Consider the following 18957-nt stretch of genomic DNA (forward strand, 5'->3'; position numbering starts at 1 on the left):
GTAGATTAGATAATAGTATTACATTAATTACAATTTCCATGATTTTAGGAGAAATTCACTAATAAAGTAGTTAGAGATAAAATGACATAACTTACTCTTATTTTTTTTAATTTTTAAATGTTTTTTTATTTGTTTTTTGAGAGTCAGAGAGAGACAGCACAAGCAGAGGAGGGTCAGAGAGAGAGAGAGATACAGAATCAGAAACAGGCTCCAGGCTCTGAGCTAGCTGTCAGCACAGAGCCTGACATGGGGCTCGAACCCACGAACTGTGAGATAATGACCTGAGCCAAAGTCAGCTGCTTAACCAACTGAGCCATCCAGGTGCCCCTGTAACTTACTCTTAAATGGTTCAAGAAAAAAGTTACGTATTAAAGACGCACACATGGAGGGAGTAGAGAGAAGCAAATGTAGTAAAATATTAGCAATTGGTGAATCTGGGTGAAAGGTTTCTAGGAGCTCTTTGTATATTTTTGCAACTTTTCTATCTGAAATTCTGATTTGTTTATTACCTTGATTATGGTATTGGTTTCATAGGCATACACATATGTGCATACATTAAATATGTGCGGTTTTTTGTGTATCAATTATACATCAATAAAGTGGGAAAATTTTTAAATAAATATATGTAAAAGAGCTTAGAATGGTGTCTGACACATAATAAGTATATTTGTGTTTGCTATCATTATAAGGCTAGATTAGAAGCCTAGGTGAGGGTAAACAACATAACAATTCTTAGATTTTCCTTAGATTGTCACAAGTCTCAGGAATCCCAGGACTTGTGATAGTTTATTTTAGTGTCTAACATAGCCTATATATTTTTTTCAGTTGGAAAGAATTGAAAACCATATGATCTTAAAGTGGAAAGTAAAAAATAGTTTTTTATTTGAAAAGAATGGAAAGATTTTGTAGGCAGATCATAAGCACACCATCTGGTTAACTCAGGAGAAATCCTAAGAGCTTGGATTTCACATTTTTATCAGCCATGTATGGTTTAAGATAAACCCACATAAGCTAAAAATAATCATATTTGTTCTGCTATTCATAAGTTAGTTGAAAATGCCATCAATCTCCGTGCTAACAATTTCATTTATCCTACCTAAGAATCAGAGTCCATTGTGGTTTGTATTTTTCAAGTTTGGATGTTCAGCTGTCTGCAAGACAAATTCATCATGTAAGTAGTAGCTAAGGTTGGTATAGTAATCTCTAAAATTAAATAAATTTTAGTTCTTTTAAAAATGCAATCACACCCAGTGATCCTCAACCAGGTGCAATTTTGCCTTCAGGGGATATATTGTAAAGTCTGTACATATTTTTGGTTGTCACTACCAGGTGGGAGGAGGATGAGGAGTGGAGGGAATGTTACTGGCATCTAATGTTAGAAATCAGGATGCTACTAAATAATCTACAAGGTATAGGACAGCCTCCTACAACAAAGACTTATCTGGTCCAAAATGTTGATAGTGCCGTTAAGTGAGAAATCCTGCACAAAACGAATACATTTTCTAAAATTTCAAGCAGTTCAAGTGCTACTAGGGATAGAATAATGCTTCTAGTCCTATCTTGATATAGAATTTTATCAGCAAGCTTACTGCTTAATACATAATAAATATTCAATATATATTTATTTAATCAATCAAAAATGTGTGCTGCTTTTATTCTATGAGTATTTTTTATGGTTTTCCCATCATTTATCTATGCACTAAAACTGGATCAGAACCACATTACCAACTACCTTGTAAGTATCCCACCCTTGTCTCAAGATATAGCAAGGGAGAGATTTTTATACAAGATCATAGATAAACTAGGATACCAGAAAGTGGAGAAAAGCCAATATCCATAGGATATTGAGTGTAAAAGAACATTTGTATGGCTTCTATCATAATGAAAGGATTTTCAATGACATTTTAAAGACATTTATTAGGAAATCTCATTAGAAACAAGTTCAAATGATACTCAGTACATGGATAAGAATCCAGCCCTGTAAGGGTTCACATGCTGTACAAATCTTTAAAGCTGTTCAGGCCACAACTGCTTGTCCAGACAAATGGGGGAGGACAAATCTCTCCCCATCCTCCTCTGCTTATTTTGTGCTCGAGGAAAATGATGTAGTAGGAAGTTACTTATCATCACTTTGCTCCTCAGGAGCATAAGCTTGAAGGTATTTCTGTTATAATGGAGAAACTACAAAATGCTGAGAGTTTCTTTATACCACCATTCGGTTTTATTTCTCACTAGGAAAGGAATTGTCCACAAAACTTTCATCAATCTGTGGCAAAACTTGAGGTCACCTGATAGTTTTGAAAATCATGTGTAATGTCTTGTATTCAATGACTACCTCACATGTCTAGAAATCTTTGAAGTAAGAAATAAATGATAATTAAGGAATACAGTGGTAAATTTTTAAAAATGTTTTATTTATTTCTTAGAGACAGCATGAGCAGGGGAGGGTCAGAGAGAGAGGGAGATACAGAATCTGAAAGAGGCTCCAGGCTCTTAAGCTGGCAGTCAGCACAGAGCCCGATGCGGGGCTCAAACCCACAAACTGTGAGATCATGACCTGAGCCGAAGTCGGATGCCCAACCGACTGAGCCACCCAGGCGCCCCAGGAATACAGTGGTTAAGAAGGAAAAACAAGTATTAATGTTCTTTAGAAACTGTTATCAAATTTCTTATTTGACTGCATTTATTTATTATTTTTAATTGTTTACTATTTTCTAAAATATTCTAGATCTATTACCAGTTCTCCCCACATTTGATATATTGAGAACAAAAATTGTTATGCCTGTTTTCAATCCACTTTTATTTTTATTAACTGTTTTAAGGAATTAACATTTAGTAAAACAAAAACCAAAACAAAACCAACCAAACAAAACACTAGTCCAGAAGACATACAATTAAATGCCACAGTCCCTAATCCCTGCTTATTTCTGTACTGCTGCTCTGGGACAACTCGTTTATTTTTGTTTTTCATGTTGTCATCTTTATAGCTAAATAATACTCCGATGTTGCTACTTCTTGTATCAACTGTAGACATTTACTCTTACCTTTGAAAGGTAAAGATTTGGGGTGCCTGGGTGGCTCAATTGGTTGAATGTCTGACTCTTGGTTTCAGCTCAGGGCATGATCTTGTGGTTTGTGGGTTGGAGCCCTATGTCGATCTCTGCATTAGTAGTGTGGAGCTGGTTTGGGATTCTTTCTCTGCCCCTGCCCTGCTCTTTCTCTTTCAAAAATAAATAAACATTTAAAAGAAAAAGGTAAAGATTTAACTACTTAATCTAGTTCCTCTCCAGTTTTAGTATCTTTGATTATTATATTGAAAGTCTTTATAACTTAAGATAAGCTGCTGTTTCTTGTTAATCAGCTTTTTTTTTTTTTTAAAGTAGCTGTTGTTTCTCCTTTATGGAAGATTAAGCCATTATCATAACTTCCTTTCCTTTTATCCTTCCAGCCAGTCTCTGTCAGCTTCACTTTTGCTTTCTCTTTTAATTTTACAACATCAAGTTTAATGACAACTGCATTCTGTACTGTAGCTATAAACAAACATTCAGTGTTTTGTCCATACTGATTCTAAACTTTGAATGGCAGTAAACAACATTTGCTCTGTTATCACAAGGTAAACATTACTCGGTGGAGAAATACCAGGACAACATTTCCTCTTTCATGGGTCCACTATTTGATGCTTCTCTCTGCTACTTAAGAGAGAGTGTCCCTCTCCTTAAATTCCATCAGTTGTTCAGAATCAAGCCACATTTTAGTTTGCTTTATATCTGGATGGTGGCTTTCTTGAGATTTTGTTTTATTTGTTTTTCCTGGAAATTCCAATTGCCTTTCTTTTTCCCTACTGAAGAGAAGACATATGTGCCTCTTTTATTCATCCACAGCATGAAATGCTTCTGTTTGAATACATGCTCCTTGGAGCACACTGACTTATGTCCTCTGGGGACAGATTGCTTCCAGATCTACCACATCACTGGACTTTTAGTTAGTTGCTGTGTTTGAGAGAGAGAGAGCACACACAAGCAAAGGAGAGGGGCAGAGGGAGAAAAAAAGAATCTTTCTTTTTAAAAAATTTTAAACGTTTATTTATCATTGAGAGGCAGAGGGAGACAGAGCATGATCATGGGAGGGGCAGAGAGAGGGGGAGACAGAATCTGAAGCAGGCTCCAGGCTCTGAGCTGTCAGCACAGAGCCCGACGTGGGGCTCAAACCCACGAACTGTGAGATCATGACCTGAGCTGATGTCGGATGCTCAACTGACTGAACCACCCAGGCACCCAAGGAAAAGAGAATCTGAAGCAGGCTCTGTGCTGAGCCTCAGGGCTTGAACTGACGACCCTGGGATCATGACCTGAGCCAAAATCAAGAGTCAGATACTCAACCAACTGAGCCACCCACACGTTCCAGTTGCTGTGTATCTATGAAATTCTATAATTCTGAGCAACCATTGATTCTCTATATGGTAGAGAATAATGATGCAGATAATATGGAAAAACCTAATACGTTTTGCAGCAAAGAAGTTGCCAGGTTTTGTAGAAATTGAGTGTGAATTTGACCAATTTTGTCAGATTGTCTTGGTTTTAACAGTGTTTTCCAATGACTAACTCAGTTTAAGGGTGTACAATTTAATCTTTGTAGGTATGTAAAGAGAAGACCTAAATTGTAACCAGAAATTTTATTTTATTTTTTCAAGTTTATTTATTTAGAAAGAGAGCATGAGGGAAGGAGGGGAGTGAAAGAGGGAGAGAACAAATCCCTGTCAGTGCAGAGCCTGATGTGGGGCTCAAACTCATGAACCATGAAATCATGACATGAGCTGAAGTAGGACACTTAACTGACGGATTCAGCCAGGCGCCCCCAGAAATTTTATTTGTTAATAATAGACATGAGATAACTTTTATTTAGCCTAAGGATATTAAGCATATTTTAATGTTTAAAATGTTTTTAAATACTCTTTTATTTTCATTATTTCTTATAAATATAGCTTAGCATAGGGTTGATTGGGAAGCCTGGGAGTATGGGCAGGTAAATATTGAAACTTTTAAAAGATGTCCATAATCCCAGGAGTCTTTTCTGCAATAATGAGTTAGTAAGGTTGATCAAGCCTAAAAGATTTGTCAGAAGGGTATGATAAATAATATAAAAATCCTGGACATCAGTAGAAACTGGAATCTAAAACCAAGAATTGGATAATAATAGTCCCTAGAGGTGCACAGTCAGGATTCATTGAATAAATGGAAGGCAAGTATCCCAGTTGCAAAGAAATAATACAGGTAAAGAGGATTACCCACTCAGCAAAGACACTACAGGCTTTTATACAGAGATGCTCTTCAAAATATTTGACAACCAATTGGGAAGAGTCAAAGACTAATCAGAGTTGAGGCTGACCATGCTCTGGAACGAGTGCATAGAGGACCCTGCTGGACAGAGCATTAACTCTTTAGTGGATGCATTGGAGGGAGGCTCCAGGTGGCCCCCAGGTGGGAGGGGAAGTGTGAGGAACACTGGGGCGTCCTGGATAGTAGCTGTTTCAGTATTTTAACCACCTGTATAGCCATGCTGGTAGTCCTAGCCCTCTGAGTTGGTTTCCATCCTGGACCACTTGATCAGAGATCCAGAAACTTTTCTAATCATATATGTAGGAACTCAGCTCCCAAGGTATTAAGTAAATATCCAGTTCTTCAGAAACTGAGTCACAAGTGTAGAAACTCAGCTGCAGAGGGGAGGTTATGCCACATGCTGGAAAACTTGGAACAAAGGTTAGGTGAGAATAAGCAGCAAAGCCAGAGGGCTATCCTGAATTTGGGCTCTGCATATCTTATTAACCTGGGGTCAGGGTGGATTCACAGTGAAGGGCAGGCCAGGACCATGGTGGTGGTGGTGGGGAGGGAGTTATAAGAATAAGCTGGATGAGAACATGAAGGTCCAGGCACAATATTTCCATGTATTATTGTTCTCTGAGATCTTGTTTATTGTACCAGCTGGAATTTAGTGCAGGAAACAGAAACCAATGGAGGTATTTTAAGCATGAAGGGATATACAGATTTATGTGCTTAGAAAATCTTTGAAAGGGTTCAAGGAGCAGGTTCTAGGCGGGGGACATCAGGAATGACTTCTAGAGCAATACAGAACTGACTCACCAGGGAACTGCCTTCTGAGGCCACTACTTGGAAAGACTGAGTTTAAGACACAATACCATGGACACAAGATTTGTGGATTCAGGGTTCAGGAATACAACATGGCTCCTGTTACCATAGTAACTGCACTCCAACCCCCAGAAAGCTGTAGAAAGAACACTGAAGGTGATGCTGTAAAATAAAATCTCACATTTCCATGACATCACTTGCAGCAGAAAAGTAAGCAAGAAGAATGGAAAAATAGTTTTCACCTCATATCTGCCTTCCAAATCTCCTTGAGTATGTTTAATGGACAGAAGTTAAGTGACATCCAGAGTTGTACCTGCTAAGGAGCCAGGACTGCAGGTTTTAGTGTTCTAGCCTCTCCTGTCACATAGGTGAGCACCCTAGAGGAGGGTAGAATGTAGGTTGAGTGAGCCATTCCACATTTATCCACTAAAATGACACACCCATTTTACACTGAGTGGGAACAGAAATGACTGCTTGGCTAGAGGTCAGATGCTGTGCAGGGGCACCAAATTCAAGATCAAAGATTTTTCTGTGGTGTTTACATTCGCTGTGGCCTTGATTTACTTTTAACAGTTAGCACCTAATTGGTCAATCTTTCCCCTTCAGGAAACGTACTTGACAATTTTATTTTATTTTGCGAGTCGGTAATGTATTCATATGGTTCAAAATTTGAATGTTCCACAAAGCTTTGTATTAACTGCCCCTCAGCAGCTCACTTATTCTCCTTAGAAATAAACAATCATTAAAAACTGTTCTTGTACTATCTGCTCTGGATTTTTAATTTTAATTTTTTCTTTTTTATATTTTTCTTTTAATTTTTTTCATGTAGGCTCCATGCCCTCATGGGGCTTGAACTCATGACCCTGAGATCAAGAGTCTCATGCTATACTGACTGAGCCAGCCAGGTACCCCAACAATTGTATCTTTTTTGTGTGTATTTTTCCAGAGCTATTTTATTCATATGCAAGTATATATGTGTATCATAGTCTCCCCTCCCCTTTTACACAATGATGACCTTTATGTGCATTGCTGTGCACTGTATTTTTAAAAATCATTTCCAGTAGATCTCAGAGATTATGCTATATCACCACAAAAAGAACCTATACATCCTTATTTTTAGATGCCTAGTTTTCCATTGTATGATTCCATTTCCATTGTATGATTATATACTATTATTTAACCCATCCCTTATTGGTGGATGTTTAGATTGCTTTTTTCACTACTACAAATAGTGCTTGGAGAAATAATTTTGTACACTTGCCATCTCACAGGTGTGCAGGCACAGTCATGAGATAATTCTAGATGTGGAAGTTCATCCTAATGTGCTTAGCATGGATTCACCATGTGATGAATACACTAGGACTTTTTTTTAGGACCTCTGATTTCATTTGACTATTTTCCTCTTATTCCTCCAATTTACCATGATCAATTTGTTCTTTAGTAAACTTAATTAAATAAAATTCTCCTTCATATGACAATATACCAATATCTATAAAAATAATACATGTACACTTCACCCAGCAATTCCACTAGAATCACCATAATATCTAGCAGTCGGGTCTATTTAAAAAAACATTATGGGGGTTGCTTAGTTGGCTCAGTGAGTTAAGTGTCTGCCATCAGCACGGAGCCCACTTAGGATCCTCTGTACCCCTCTCTGCCCCTCCCCTGCTTGTGTGCTCTCTCTAAGATAAAAGAAAAAAAAAATTAAATACATTATGGTACATAGAGTCAATGGTGTACTGTTGTATAAAAGAATGAGGAAGCTGTTCATAAACTGATGTGGAAAGATCTACTAAAAACATCATTAAGCAAAAGAAGCAAAGTGAAGATAACTATGTAGAGTATGCTAGCTGTGTAACAATAAACAGAAGGACAATATGTAGTCATATTTGATTGTAAATGAATGTTTAAAACGTCTAAAATCATACTTAAAAAACTAACAACAGTGATTAACTGTTAGTGGGAGGGAAGGAAGTGCCATGCAAATAGAAGACAGAAGGAGTGGGGGAAGAGGAGGGAAGAAGAAGGAAGAATTTTTTTAAAGACAAAGTATAAAATAGGGGCACCTCAGTGGCTGAGTTGGTTAAGTGTCGACTTTGGCTCAGGTCATGATCTCATGGTTCATGGGTTCGAGCCCCATGTCGGGCTCTGTGCTGACAGCCAGCTCAGAGTCTGGAACCTGTTTCAGATTCTGTATCTCCCTCTCTCTCTGACCCTCGCCTGATCATGCTCTCTCTCTCTCTCTCTCCCAGAAATAAATAAAACATTAAAAATTTTTTTTTAAAAAGACAAAGTATAAAATAAATTAAACTTTAAAATAGTCTAGAAGCATAATATACTGGGAAAACCCAAATTCCTTTGAAAACTCTGGATACTCCTATGGTACTCACATACTTCCTATTTGCCTCTGTCTTTAAGTTCTGCTGACTTCTCTTTTTTCTGTGCTGTTTTATTTCCCATGCAGTGTTGTCCCTTTGCCATCCTGTGTCACAGCTGTACATCATCCTGTTTCATTCAGTCGCCAAAGGACCTGCACAAGGCTGCTTGTAGCATATTATAGTCCAACAAACAACTCCAACTTGGATCCTGTTCTTTTTTTAAATTCCCTCAATCACTCCCTCTTTATCTCTCCACAGAGCCTTGGACCTGGGTACTTGTTTCCTCTTTGGTCTTCTCCCCTGTCCTTTAGTTGTCCCTCCCAAAATTTCCATGAATTTACCAGGCAAAACAATTGGAATCTCTCTTTGCTTCTCAGTCCAATCTAGAAGGACTCCACGGGCCAACCCAAAGCAGCCTTTAAGATATGGGTAGTGTGTGGTGTGTGTGTGTTAGATTTTTATTTTGAAACTATTTTAGATTTAACATTGAAGCTGCAAAAGTAATACACAAAGTTCCTGAATACCTATCACCTTGTTGTCCCTAGTGTTAACATCTTAACTGTAGTACATTTATCAAAGTTAGGAATTAACATGAGTGCAATATTATTAAATTAATGACAGCCTTTATTTGGATTTCATCAGATTTTACATTAATGTCCTCTTTCTGTTCCAGTACCAATTCTGGATCCCACATTGTATTTAGTTATCATGTCTCCGTAAGTCTTCTCTGGCATTTTCTCAGTCTTTCCTTGTCCTCAAGACCTTGAAACTTTCAGACCTTCACTGAAACTTGTGAAGAGTACAGTCTTTTTGTACCGTGTCCTTTAGTTCAAACCTGATATTTTCCTGATGATTGAGGCTATGCATTTTTAGCAAAAAACTTCCCTTGTAGCATATATAATGTTAATGTGTAAAGTAGTTTCAGAATTACTAACCCATATACTTATGAGAAACAGGCTTACTAGCCCGGATACAGTACCTGGTGCAATTTGTTTTTTCTTTAACCTTACAATAGACAGTCAAAATACTGATTTCCAAACTTACTCTTAGGTTAGTTCTTTTCTGCTCCATTCCCTTTAGTGTACTTATATTATTGATTCATGATACACTTCGCTTCATTTTTAAAAAAATTTTTTTCAACATTTATTTACTTTTAAGGGACAGAGCGAGACTGAGCATGAATAGGGGAGGGGCAGAGAGAGAGAGACACACAGAATCCAAGGCAGGCTCTAGGCTCTGAACTGTCAGCACAGAGCCCGACGCAGGGCTTGAACCCACAAACTGTGAGATCATGACCTGAGCTGAAGTCGGACACTTAACCAACTGAGCCACCCAGGTGTCCCCACTTAGGTTCATTTCTTAAGTTTATTTGTTTATTTTGAAAGGTGGGGGGAGGGGAAGAGAGAGAGAAAGAGAGAATCTGAGATGTCAGCACAGACCCTGATGTGGGGCTTGAACTTACAACCTGAGATCATGACCTGAGATGAAATTAAGAGTCAGTTGCTTAACCAACTAAGCCACTGAGGTACACCCTGTTTTTTAAAGTTTATTTTACTTAGGTTCATTTTTTATACTATATATTCCATTTGGGGTTTCCTTAATAGTCTAGTTGAAATTTTTTTTAAATTTACACTAAAATGTTTTTAAACAAAGTATATTCTGTTAAGGAGAAAAATTCTATAGGTGGCTTGCTTACAGCCGAGAGCAAGCTAGGTTAGGTCCAAGGATATAATTTGTCCACACAGAGTTTTTTATTGTTGTTGTTTTAACAGCTGTAAATTCCTTGCCAATGCTGAAAAATTAGAAATTTCACACAGAAAGTCCAAACTGACAGCTTTGTTTAAAAGAATCATATCTATCTACACTGATCCTGCCTTCTTATACAGCAACATTTCCAACTCATAGGTCTGTTGTGAGACAAGGAGGCTCCCATAGAGGACTTGAAGGGCTCTTGCAATTGAGAAGGGTGCTCAGGGGGATGGAGTGAGGGACACCAGGAAAAGGCATGATTACAACCCAGGTCCACTGACCTGCGCATTCCTCTTAGTATGCCACATTGCCTCTGAGCACTGATATCAAATTAATAAAGTTATGCCCTTTCGGGGGAAGTTTAGTATGTATAGTGGCTGAAAATACAGGCTATGTATGAAGTTCGATGTTAATTCAAAGTTCAAACCCTGACTCCTCTACTTATTCATGTATGATTTTCCTTATCTCTCTAGCTCCTTAGGAGTTCAGTGGCATTATTCATAAAACAGTAATAACAACACTTTGCACCTTAAGATTATTGTAAGGTATATCTGAGCTAATATTCCTCCTTTAGCCTTCTCAATCTGTATAACTGCCCAAATGTTGACTTATGTGTTGAAGAGTTCACTGCAGTTGCTACCTTACAGAAAAGATTGCTCTTCAGAAGGGCAGTTTGCTATCAAGATCAGGAAACAACCAGAATATTGACTATTCTGACACAGTGGAGAAGGTTAGAAAAGAGGGAAAAGATATGCAAAGGGATAAGGGGTGAGTGCGATGTGAGGGATTACTCTCCATTTAGACAGGAGAAATGAGAGCCACAGAATAATGTGAGGCATCCAGGACAGAGTATGCTAGCCTAGCCCAGAGCACATCTTTTCCTTACATATCCAATGGCTGGACTCTCCTTATCGTAGTTTTCATTCAGGAAAACTGGAGTGGATCTCTTAGAGATATCGATACCCTTTAATTCAGTGAAGCTGTGGGCATTAGAGCTGGGAGTTGTGCAGTGTCAAAGTATTGATTCTGGGGCAAGTGGCCAGTAGCTATGTTGATGTACTTATTCCTCTGATTCATAAATTCCGCTGGACTAAAACATTATGACAGTCAAAGCATTTATTGTCACACTTTTCCTTCATTCAACCAGCTGTGAGTTAGGAAATGGGGAGTCTTTTGACATGTCTCTCTCACTCCAGGATTGTTGTACCAATTACTAATTCTACTTTTAAAACCTCTCACATCTGCTTTGCATTTCTTTGCCACCATGCCAGTTCAGGTTATTATTCATGCTTCTGAATCCTGTTCCAGCCTATGTTGACATTTCCTCTTCCTGGGACCTTTTTCCTTTGCTTCTCACCATTCAGATTTTAGTCCCACTGGCCTTCCCCGGCCACATCGTCATAAGTAGTCTTCTCCTGGTCTCCAGATCAGATTTTCTCTTTTACTTCCTTAATTGCACTTGAAAAAGTCTAAATCATCTTGTTGGGTTTTTTTTTTTTTTGGTTATTTATATTTTACTAGAATATACCCTCCATGATGGTACAGAGACTCGAATTGTCTTTTCCACCCTGCACGTGCACAGTGTAGAAGTGTCTAGTATTGTTGAATGAATGAATGGATGAATGATCTCCTAATTGGTTTTCATATTTCTGCCCTCGTAGGGTGAGGCAAGCGAGGCAGTGGCCTTAGGTGCAAAATTTTAAGGGGGTGCCCAAAGCCTCAGTAATCAAGATAAGTCATATTTTAATGAACTAATTAAAAAAAATCACAATAGGGGGCATGTAGCGTTGCTCAGTTGTTTAAGTAGTAGATTCTTGATTTTGGCTCAGGTCATGATCTCTCAGTTTGTGAGTTTGAGCCCCATATCTGGCTCAGCGCTAACAGTGCAGAGCCTGCTTAGGATTTTCTCTTTCCCTCTCTCTCCACCTCTCCACTGCTTGCTCTCTGTCAAAATAAATAAACATTAAAACATCTTTTTAAAAAAATCAGAATAAATGCAAAAAATGGTGTAAAAAACATTAAAATTTTAACTAAGGGCAGCATCTGCACTCCCACAATCCTATTATACTTTTCTGAGGCCAATCCCAGACCTGGTTCCAATAAAACTTCATTTACAAAACAGGCAGCTAGACTGTAGGCCACTGTTTGTAGATTTGATTTTTCCAAGTCTTGCTTTAAAATATGACTTACCTGGAGGGGCGCCTGGGGTGCTCAGTCAGCTAAGCATCCGACTTCGGCTCAGGTCATGATCTCATGGTTCCTGAATTCGAGCCCCGCTTCGGGCTCTGTGGTGATAGCCAGCTCAGAGCCTGGAGCCTGCTTCTGATTCTGTGTCTCCCTCTCTCTCTGACCCTCCTCTGCTCACGCTGCCTCTCTCTCTCTCTCAGAAAAAAATTTAAAAAACATTAAAGGAATTTAAAAAATTATAAAATAAAAATAAAATGTGACTTATCTGGAAAGAAAAGCAAAGTATTATTTATCTGGCTTACTGAATGTGTTGGTAGGTCTTTAAATTTTGCATCCTAGGTGAGTGCCTTACTGTTTCTCCCTAGTTGTGCCCTGTTTGTGGCTTTTAAGTTTTCTCTTCACACAGCAGTCAGAGTGGTCTCTTTACAGGCAACTCAGATCATATCACTCCATTGCTAATGGCTTTCCTTTGCACTTAATATATTTTCCCACTCTTTTTAAAAAAGATTTATTTATTTATTTATTTATTTATTTATTTATTTAGAGTGCACANAGAATCCTAAGCAGGCTCAGCACTGTCAGTGCAGAGCCCAAATCAGGGCTTGAATCCATGAACCGCAAGATCATGACCTGAGCTGAGACCAAGAGTTGGACACTCAACCAATTAAGCCACCCAGGCAGTCCTCCTTTACGCTTAATATAAAGTCCAAAATTCTTAGTGTGGCCTATACTTACCAGTTCCTACTAATGCTGGCCCCTGCCTTGCTCTTGAACCTCATTCCCATTGCCTACCGAACTGTAGGGACACTGGCTAGAACAAGCCAAATTCCCCACAGCCTTCCCTCAGAATATTCTTGGCCCAGAATATTCTTTTTTCCAAAATACACCTAAATAGTGATATTTCCTTTTTTGGTTTCCCATGTCAGTTGGACTTTTACATCTGTGGAAAAGCCTGGCTTGACTGCCCAGCTTCCCCTGTCACTTTTTCATAGCACCACAGTTTTTCCTTCATACACTTATCACATTTGCAATCATGTGTTTACTGTGATGATGATTTGGTTAATGTCTGCCTGCTCACTTGATTGTAAAGCCCAAGGAGCAGAGATTATGACTGTCTCTTTATTCTGTTGTTTCTGTCATCTCTATTCTATCACATGCCTCGTGTGTAGTATGTGCTTAATAAACACCTACTCAGTGACCAGGGCATAATAAATTCTTAACAAATGTTTGCAAATTATTATTAGAAAGGCAACTCAATGTATGAAAGCAAGAAGAAAAGCAAATGAACTTCTAGGTACTTTAATGAACTTCCAGTTAGTTCCCACTGTTTTGTTTGTTTTTTAGTGTGTGAATTCTTTGGCTGCCTAATTTTTTTTGAGAGAGTGACCATGTATGCACACACATGCAAGTGGGGGAGGGGCAGAGGGAGAAGGAGGCAGAGAACCTTAATTAAATCTCTCAGTGTAGAGCCAAATGCAGGGTTTGATCTCACGACTGTGACATCACAGTCTGACATCACATCTGAGAAGTCAAGGGCTAGGCACTTAACTGACTGAGCCAGTCAGGCACCCCCATCTTAGCCATTTTTAAGTGTATAATTCAGTGGCATTAAGCACATACACACTGTTGTAGAACCATTACCACCATCCATCCGCAGAACTCTCGTCACCTGGCAAAACAGAAACTTTGTACCTATTAAGATAATTCCCCATTCTTCGCTGTCCCCAGCCTCTGGTTTTCTATCTGTATGAATTCTATTTTCTGTTTTTACAAATTTGACTACTCTAAATACCTCATGTAAATAGAATCATATATGGTATGTGTCTTTATATATGTAGTTTATATATATATATAGCTCATATATAGTTTATATATATAGTTTATATATATATATATATAGTTTATTGTCAAGTTGGTTTCCATATAACACCCAGTGCTCATCCCAACTAGTGCCCTCCTCCATGCCCATCACCCATTTTCCCCTCTCCCTCACCCCCCAGTGTTTGTCTTTTTGTAGGCTGGCTTATTTCACTTAGCATAATGTCCTCAAGGTTCATCTATATTTTACCACAAGTCATTCTTTTCTTTTTAAGGCTGAATAATATTCCATTATTATTTATCCATTCATCCATCATTGATGGGCACTTGGGTTCCCACCATACATTATTGTGAATAACACTGCTATGAACATGGGTGTACAAATATCTTTTGATACTTTGCCTTCAGTTATATACACATAAATAGAATTGCTGGATTATATGGTCATTCTATTTTAATTTTTGAGGATCCTCCATATTGTTTTGCACAGTGGCTGTGTGATTTTACATTTCTACAAGAGTGTACAATGGTTCCAAATTTCTTTTCTCTTTCTTTCCTTTTCCTTCTTTCCTTCCTTCCTTCCTCCCTTTCTTCATTTCCTTCCCTTTCTCCTTCCTTCTTTTTTCTCCCTTCCTTCCTTCCTTTTTCTTTCCTTCCTTCCTCCCCTCTCTCTCTTTCTCTTTTTTCCTTTCTCTCTTCCTCCCTTCCTTCATTTCAAATGTGTGATGCTACAATCTTAGGGTAGCAAGAGTTCTGGGAAAAGGAACATGAGGCGGGAAGGAGAGAAAACAAATACAAGTTGTTGTATTAGTAGTTTGGCCAGTTTCACTATGAAACATGGATGACTGCTCATTCACATAGGATATATATATATATTTTTTAATGTTTTATTTATTTCTAGGAGAGAGAGAGAGAGAGAGACAGCGTGAGCAGGGGAGGGTCAGAGAGAGAGGGAGACACAGACTCTGAAACAGGCTCCAGGCTCTGAGCTGGCAGTCAGCACAGAGCCCGACGCGGGGCTGGAACCCACGAACCGCGAGATCATGACCTAAGCGAAAGTCGGACGCTTAACCGACTAAGCCACCCAGGCGCCCCTATTTTAATTTATTTTTGAGAGAGACAGAGACACAGCACAATTGGGGTGGGACAGAGAGAGAGGGAGACACAAAATCCAAAGCAGGCTCCAGGCTCTGAGCCCAACATGGGGCTCAACCCCACGGACTACAGGATCATGACCTGAGCCAAAGTCAGACGCTTAACCAACTGAGCCACCCAGGCACTCCACCAGGAAACAGCTTTGAAATGGCAGTTTTCAGTTTCTGCTTGTGTCCTGGGATGTAATACACTTTTAGAATGACACCCCCAGTTACATTTAGATTTGATTATTTGCATTACTGTATTTACCTCAAGACACTGAAGTTCTGAGCAGGAGTCTGGGTTCTGGAGTCCAATTGCTTGAGTTCACACTCTAGTTTGCTGTTTTCCCCCTCCTTATAAGTTGTGAGACCTTCATCAAGCCACCGAACCCCTTTGTTCCCATTTTTACAGTTTACAAGTACTTTCATTAAGTTTTGCAACTTATAAGTCTTGTAACAAACCTAAGTAGGGCAAATAATTTTATCATTGCCAATTGACACTTGGTGGAAATTTCTCAGAACGTGTGACTTGCCTAGGTTCATAGATAGGGCTGATAAATGAGGCCACAGTGACTCAAAATCAGGTATTCATTTAGACTTTAGTCCTTGGGGGTATTTTTCCACTTTCTTATATGTTGTCTCCCGACAGCAGATAAAAATGGCATATTTGCCACCTGGGTGGCTGAGTCTGTTGAGTGTCTGACTTTGGCTCAGGTCATCTCACTGAGTTCCAGCCGCGCACCAGGCTCGCTACTATTGGCACAGAGCCCGCTTTGGATCATCTGTCCCCCGCTCTTTGCCCCTTCCCTCATCATGCTCGCTTTCTCAAAAATGAAAAACACTGAAAGAAATGGCATATTTGCCACTCCAAAATGAAACGGATAGATTATATAAATACAATTTTGGGTGCACTGGAGAGGCTCAGTTGCTTAAGCTCCTGGTTCTCAATTTTGGCTCAGGTCATGATCTCATGATTTGTGGGACTGGGTCCCCAATTGGGCTCTGGGCTCTGCACTGATAGCGCAGAGCCTACTTGGGATTTTCTCTCCCCGTCTCTATGCCCCCACCCCCTCTGTGCACACTCTCTTTCAAAATAAACTTAAAAAAAAAACAAACCTTTGGATACAAAGAAACATGTTTAAGACAGAGTTGGGATAATCTATGAAAATTCCTTAATGAAGTGTGCAGGAATGTGGGAGGACAATTTTTTTCATAACTTTATTTTACATGATTCTTAATCCTCACAACAGCTCTTTAGGTTTTAAGGAAGAAGTTAGGCTTTCCAAGATAACTGAATGATCCCAAGACACACAGAACATACAGTTCTCTATCCTGATTGTGGTGCAGGAATCTACATGTGCTAAAATGTGTGATAGAATTATACACACAACATATAAATGTCAAATCCCTGCTTTTGATAGTGTACTAAACTTATGTAACATACAGCTGTTGGGGGAAACTGGGTAATAGGACCTGTCCTACCTTTGAGGAGTATTGGTCAGGTATTTTACAGAAGTCCCTCAATTTGAGTTTGTCGAATTTTTTTTGATAGATAGGGGCTATAGGTTTTGGGGAAGCAGATCACTGAGGTCTGTACTGTATTTGCAACTGTGCATCTAACAAGTATTTTTAAATAAAAATGCATTGCTAGGGAGTATGATTAATAAATTTACTTGACTGCAGTCTTTTCTGGTCCCACCACACCTACACATATCTACTAACAGTTCACATAACTTGACCTGTTTGGGATGGGGATGAAGACACTTAAGTTATAAGCTTCCAGCGTGTAACTCTTATGTAGCACTTCGGTTCAACACAAAGATCTGGGAATGGCGCGGGGCAATAGACACCGGGTCCAAAGGTCGTTTGGTTTCTCCCTATCCAGACCAGAGGTTTTTCAAACTGCTTACTTGTAGACTAGAGCCGTGGCCCAAACCCCGGGGTCTCCTTCCGGCCACCGCCAAACAGCTGCACCGCTCATGCAGGGAACAGTCCAGGTACAGCTGGAAACGCCGCAAAGGGCCTCAGCGCGTCTCACAGAGGTCCCACCCGCCGGGGTCCCGGCCTAGCGGACACACAGGGAGCCCAACCGCCCTGCCAGGAGCCAGGGAGCGGGGCGGGGCTCAAGCAGCGGCCACTCCCCACGCTTAGGGAAAAAAAAAACTGGGACATTGCGGACGCGAAGCTGGCGGGACCCAGGGCGCGTGGCAAGCGCGAGCCCTCTCGCGCATGCTCCAGCCGCTCGCCGCCTGGCTCCTCCCCGGGTCCCGCCTCTTTCGCTCTCTGTCCCCCTCCCCCGCCAACCTCCCTCTGAGCTTAGCCCCTCCAGGCGCGCGGCCGACGTCCCGCGTGCGTGCCGGCGCCTGACTTCACTTCCGGCTAACGCGCTCCGCTTGCCCCCTGGCCCCGGATGGTGACTGGCGGTGGTGCTGCACCTCCCGGGACTGTCACTGAGCCGTTTCCCAGTGTGATTGTGCTGAGCGCAGGCCGGAAGATGGCGGCTGCGGCTGCGGCGGCCTCGGGCCCGGGCTGCTCCTCGGCGGCGGGGGCGGGAGCGGCCGGGGTCTCGGAGTGGCTGGCGCTGCGGGACGGCTGCATGCGCTGCGACGCCGAAGGGCTGCACAGCCTCTCCTACCACCCGGCGCTCAACGCCATCCTGGCCGTCACCAGTCGCGGGACCATCAAAGTCATCGACGGCACGTCGGGGGCCACCCTGCAGGCCTCAGCGCTCAGCGGTGAGTGTGCGGCACGCCGGGCTGGGGCCGGGCCCGCCGCGGGAGGAGCCGGGCCCGCGGGATGCCGGAGAAGGAAGCCGCCCAGCCCCGGGGCTCGGCCTTGGGAGGAGGGGAAGCGGCGTGACGGGAATGGGGTAGCGGAGGGCAGGGCTGGGGGCTCAGGCGTGTTTGTGAACCGAGGCCCGGAAGCTGATGGAGGAGGACCTTAGGACTTGGCTTTTTCAGCGGCTGCTGCTGGGAAGAAAAGACTGGGGAGCCGGGGAGTGGTGGGAGTTGCCTTCGGGCCTTGAGCGTCCGGTGTAGGTTGGTCCTCTGGGAGAGGTGAGGAGGCCTCGGAGCTCTGCACCTGAGAAGGCCAGGCTCCGGGGTCGGTCCTGGAGAAGGTGTCGGTGCTGCCTTCTGCTAGATTAGAGAGCGAATGGGTCGCAGGGTTGGGCCCGACGTGAGAGCCCTGGTGGCCGGAGGCGAGCATCGGAGCCGGCATGTAAGCCCTCTCCTCTGGTGGAGAGAAGTGGATACTCGACTGTTCGTAGGATCCGCAGGTGCAGGGATGTACTGCGGGGCTTCGCACTGGGGGAGGGGGTAGGGTGCGCCTGAAGTGGGGGTGGGGAGGCAGGTAGGCGGGCCAGCTGCCTGAACTCTTCCGTCGACGACTTTAGGACTCTGGCGGACGCCATGGAAGACTAGACCTTGTTCTCTAGGTCGGGGCTTCCAACTTCTGTTCCCCAGTGATGAGAAGCTCAGGACCTGCAATGTATGAAACATATATTGGATTCCTTTGGGTTCGTAATGAGGTGAAACTATAGGC

The 18957-nt window shown here is 41.4% G+C and overlaps 1 protein-coding gene across 5 annotated transcripts in view; it reads left to right on the top strand.

Moving 5' to 3' along the window:
- The first annotated feature begins 17824 nt into the window (after positions 1-17824).
- The window catches only part of BIRC6 (baculoviral IAP repeat containing 6), a 222709-nt gene continuing 221576 nt past the window's right edge, over positions 17825-18957 (top strand). For all 5 annotated transcript variants that reach the window (XR_013337241.1, XM_077772791.1, XM_077772792.1 and 2 more), the window contains exon 1: positions 17825-18149. Coding sequence is in view for 4 of the 5 variants with exons in the window: in XM_077772791.1 (XP_077628917.1) it covers positions 17825-18149 (325 nt within the window). In the remaining variant the exon portion in view is untranslated. The remainder of the gene's footprint in view (positions 18150-18957) is intronic.

This window comes from Crocuta crocuta, unplaced genomic scaffold, assembly GCF_008692635.1.
Source record: "Crocuta crocuta isolate KB4526 unplaced genomic scaffold, BGI_CrCroc_1.0 scaffold363, whole genome shotgun sequence".
Taxonomy (NCBI): domain Eukaryota; kingdom Metazoa; phylum Chordata; class Mammalia; order Carnivora; family Hyaenidae; genus Crocuta; species Crocuta crocuta.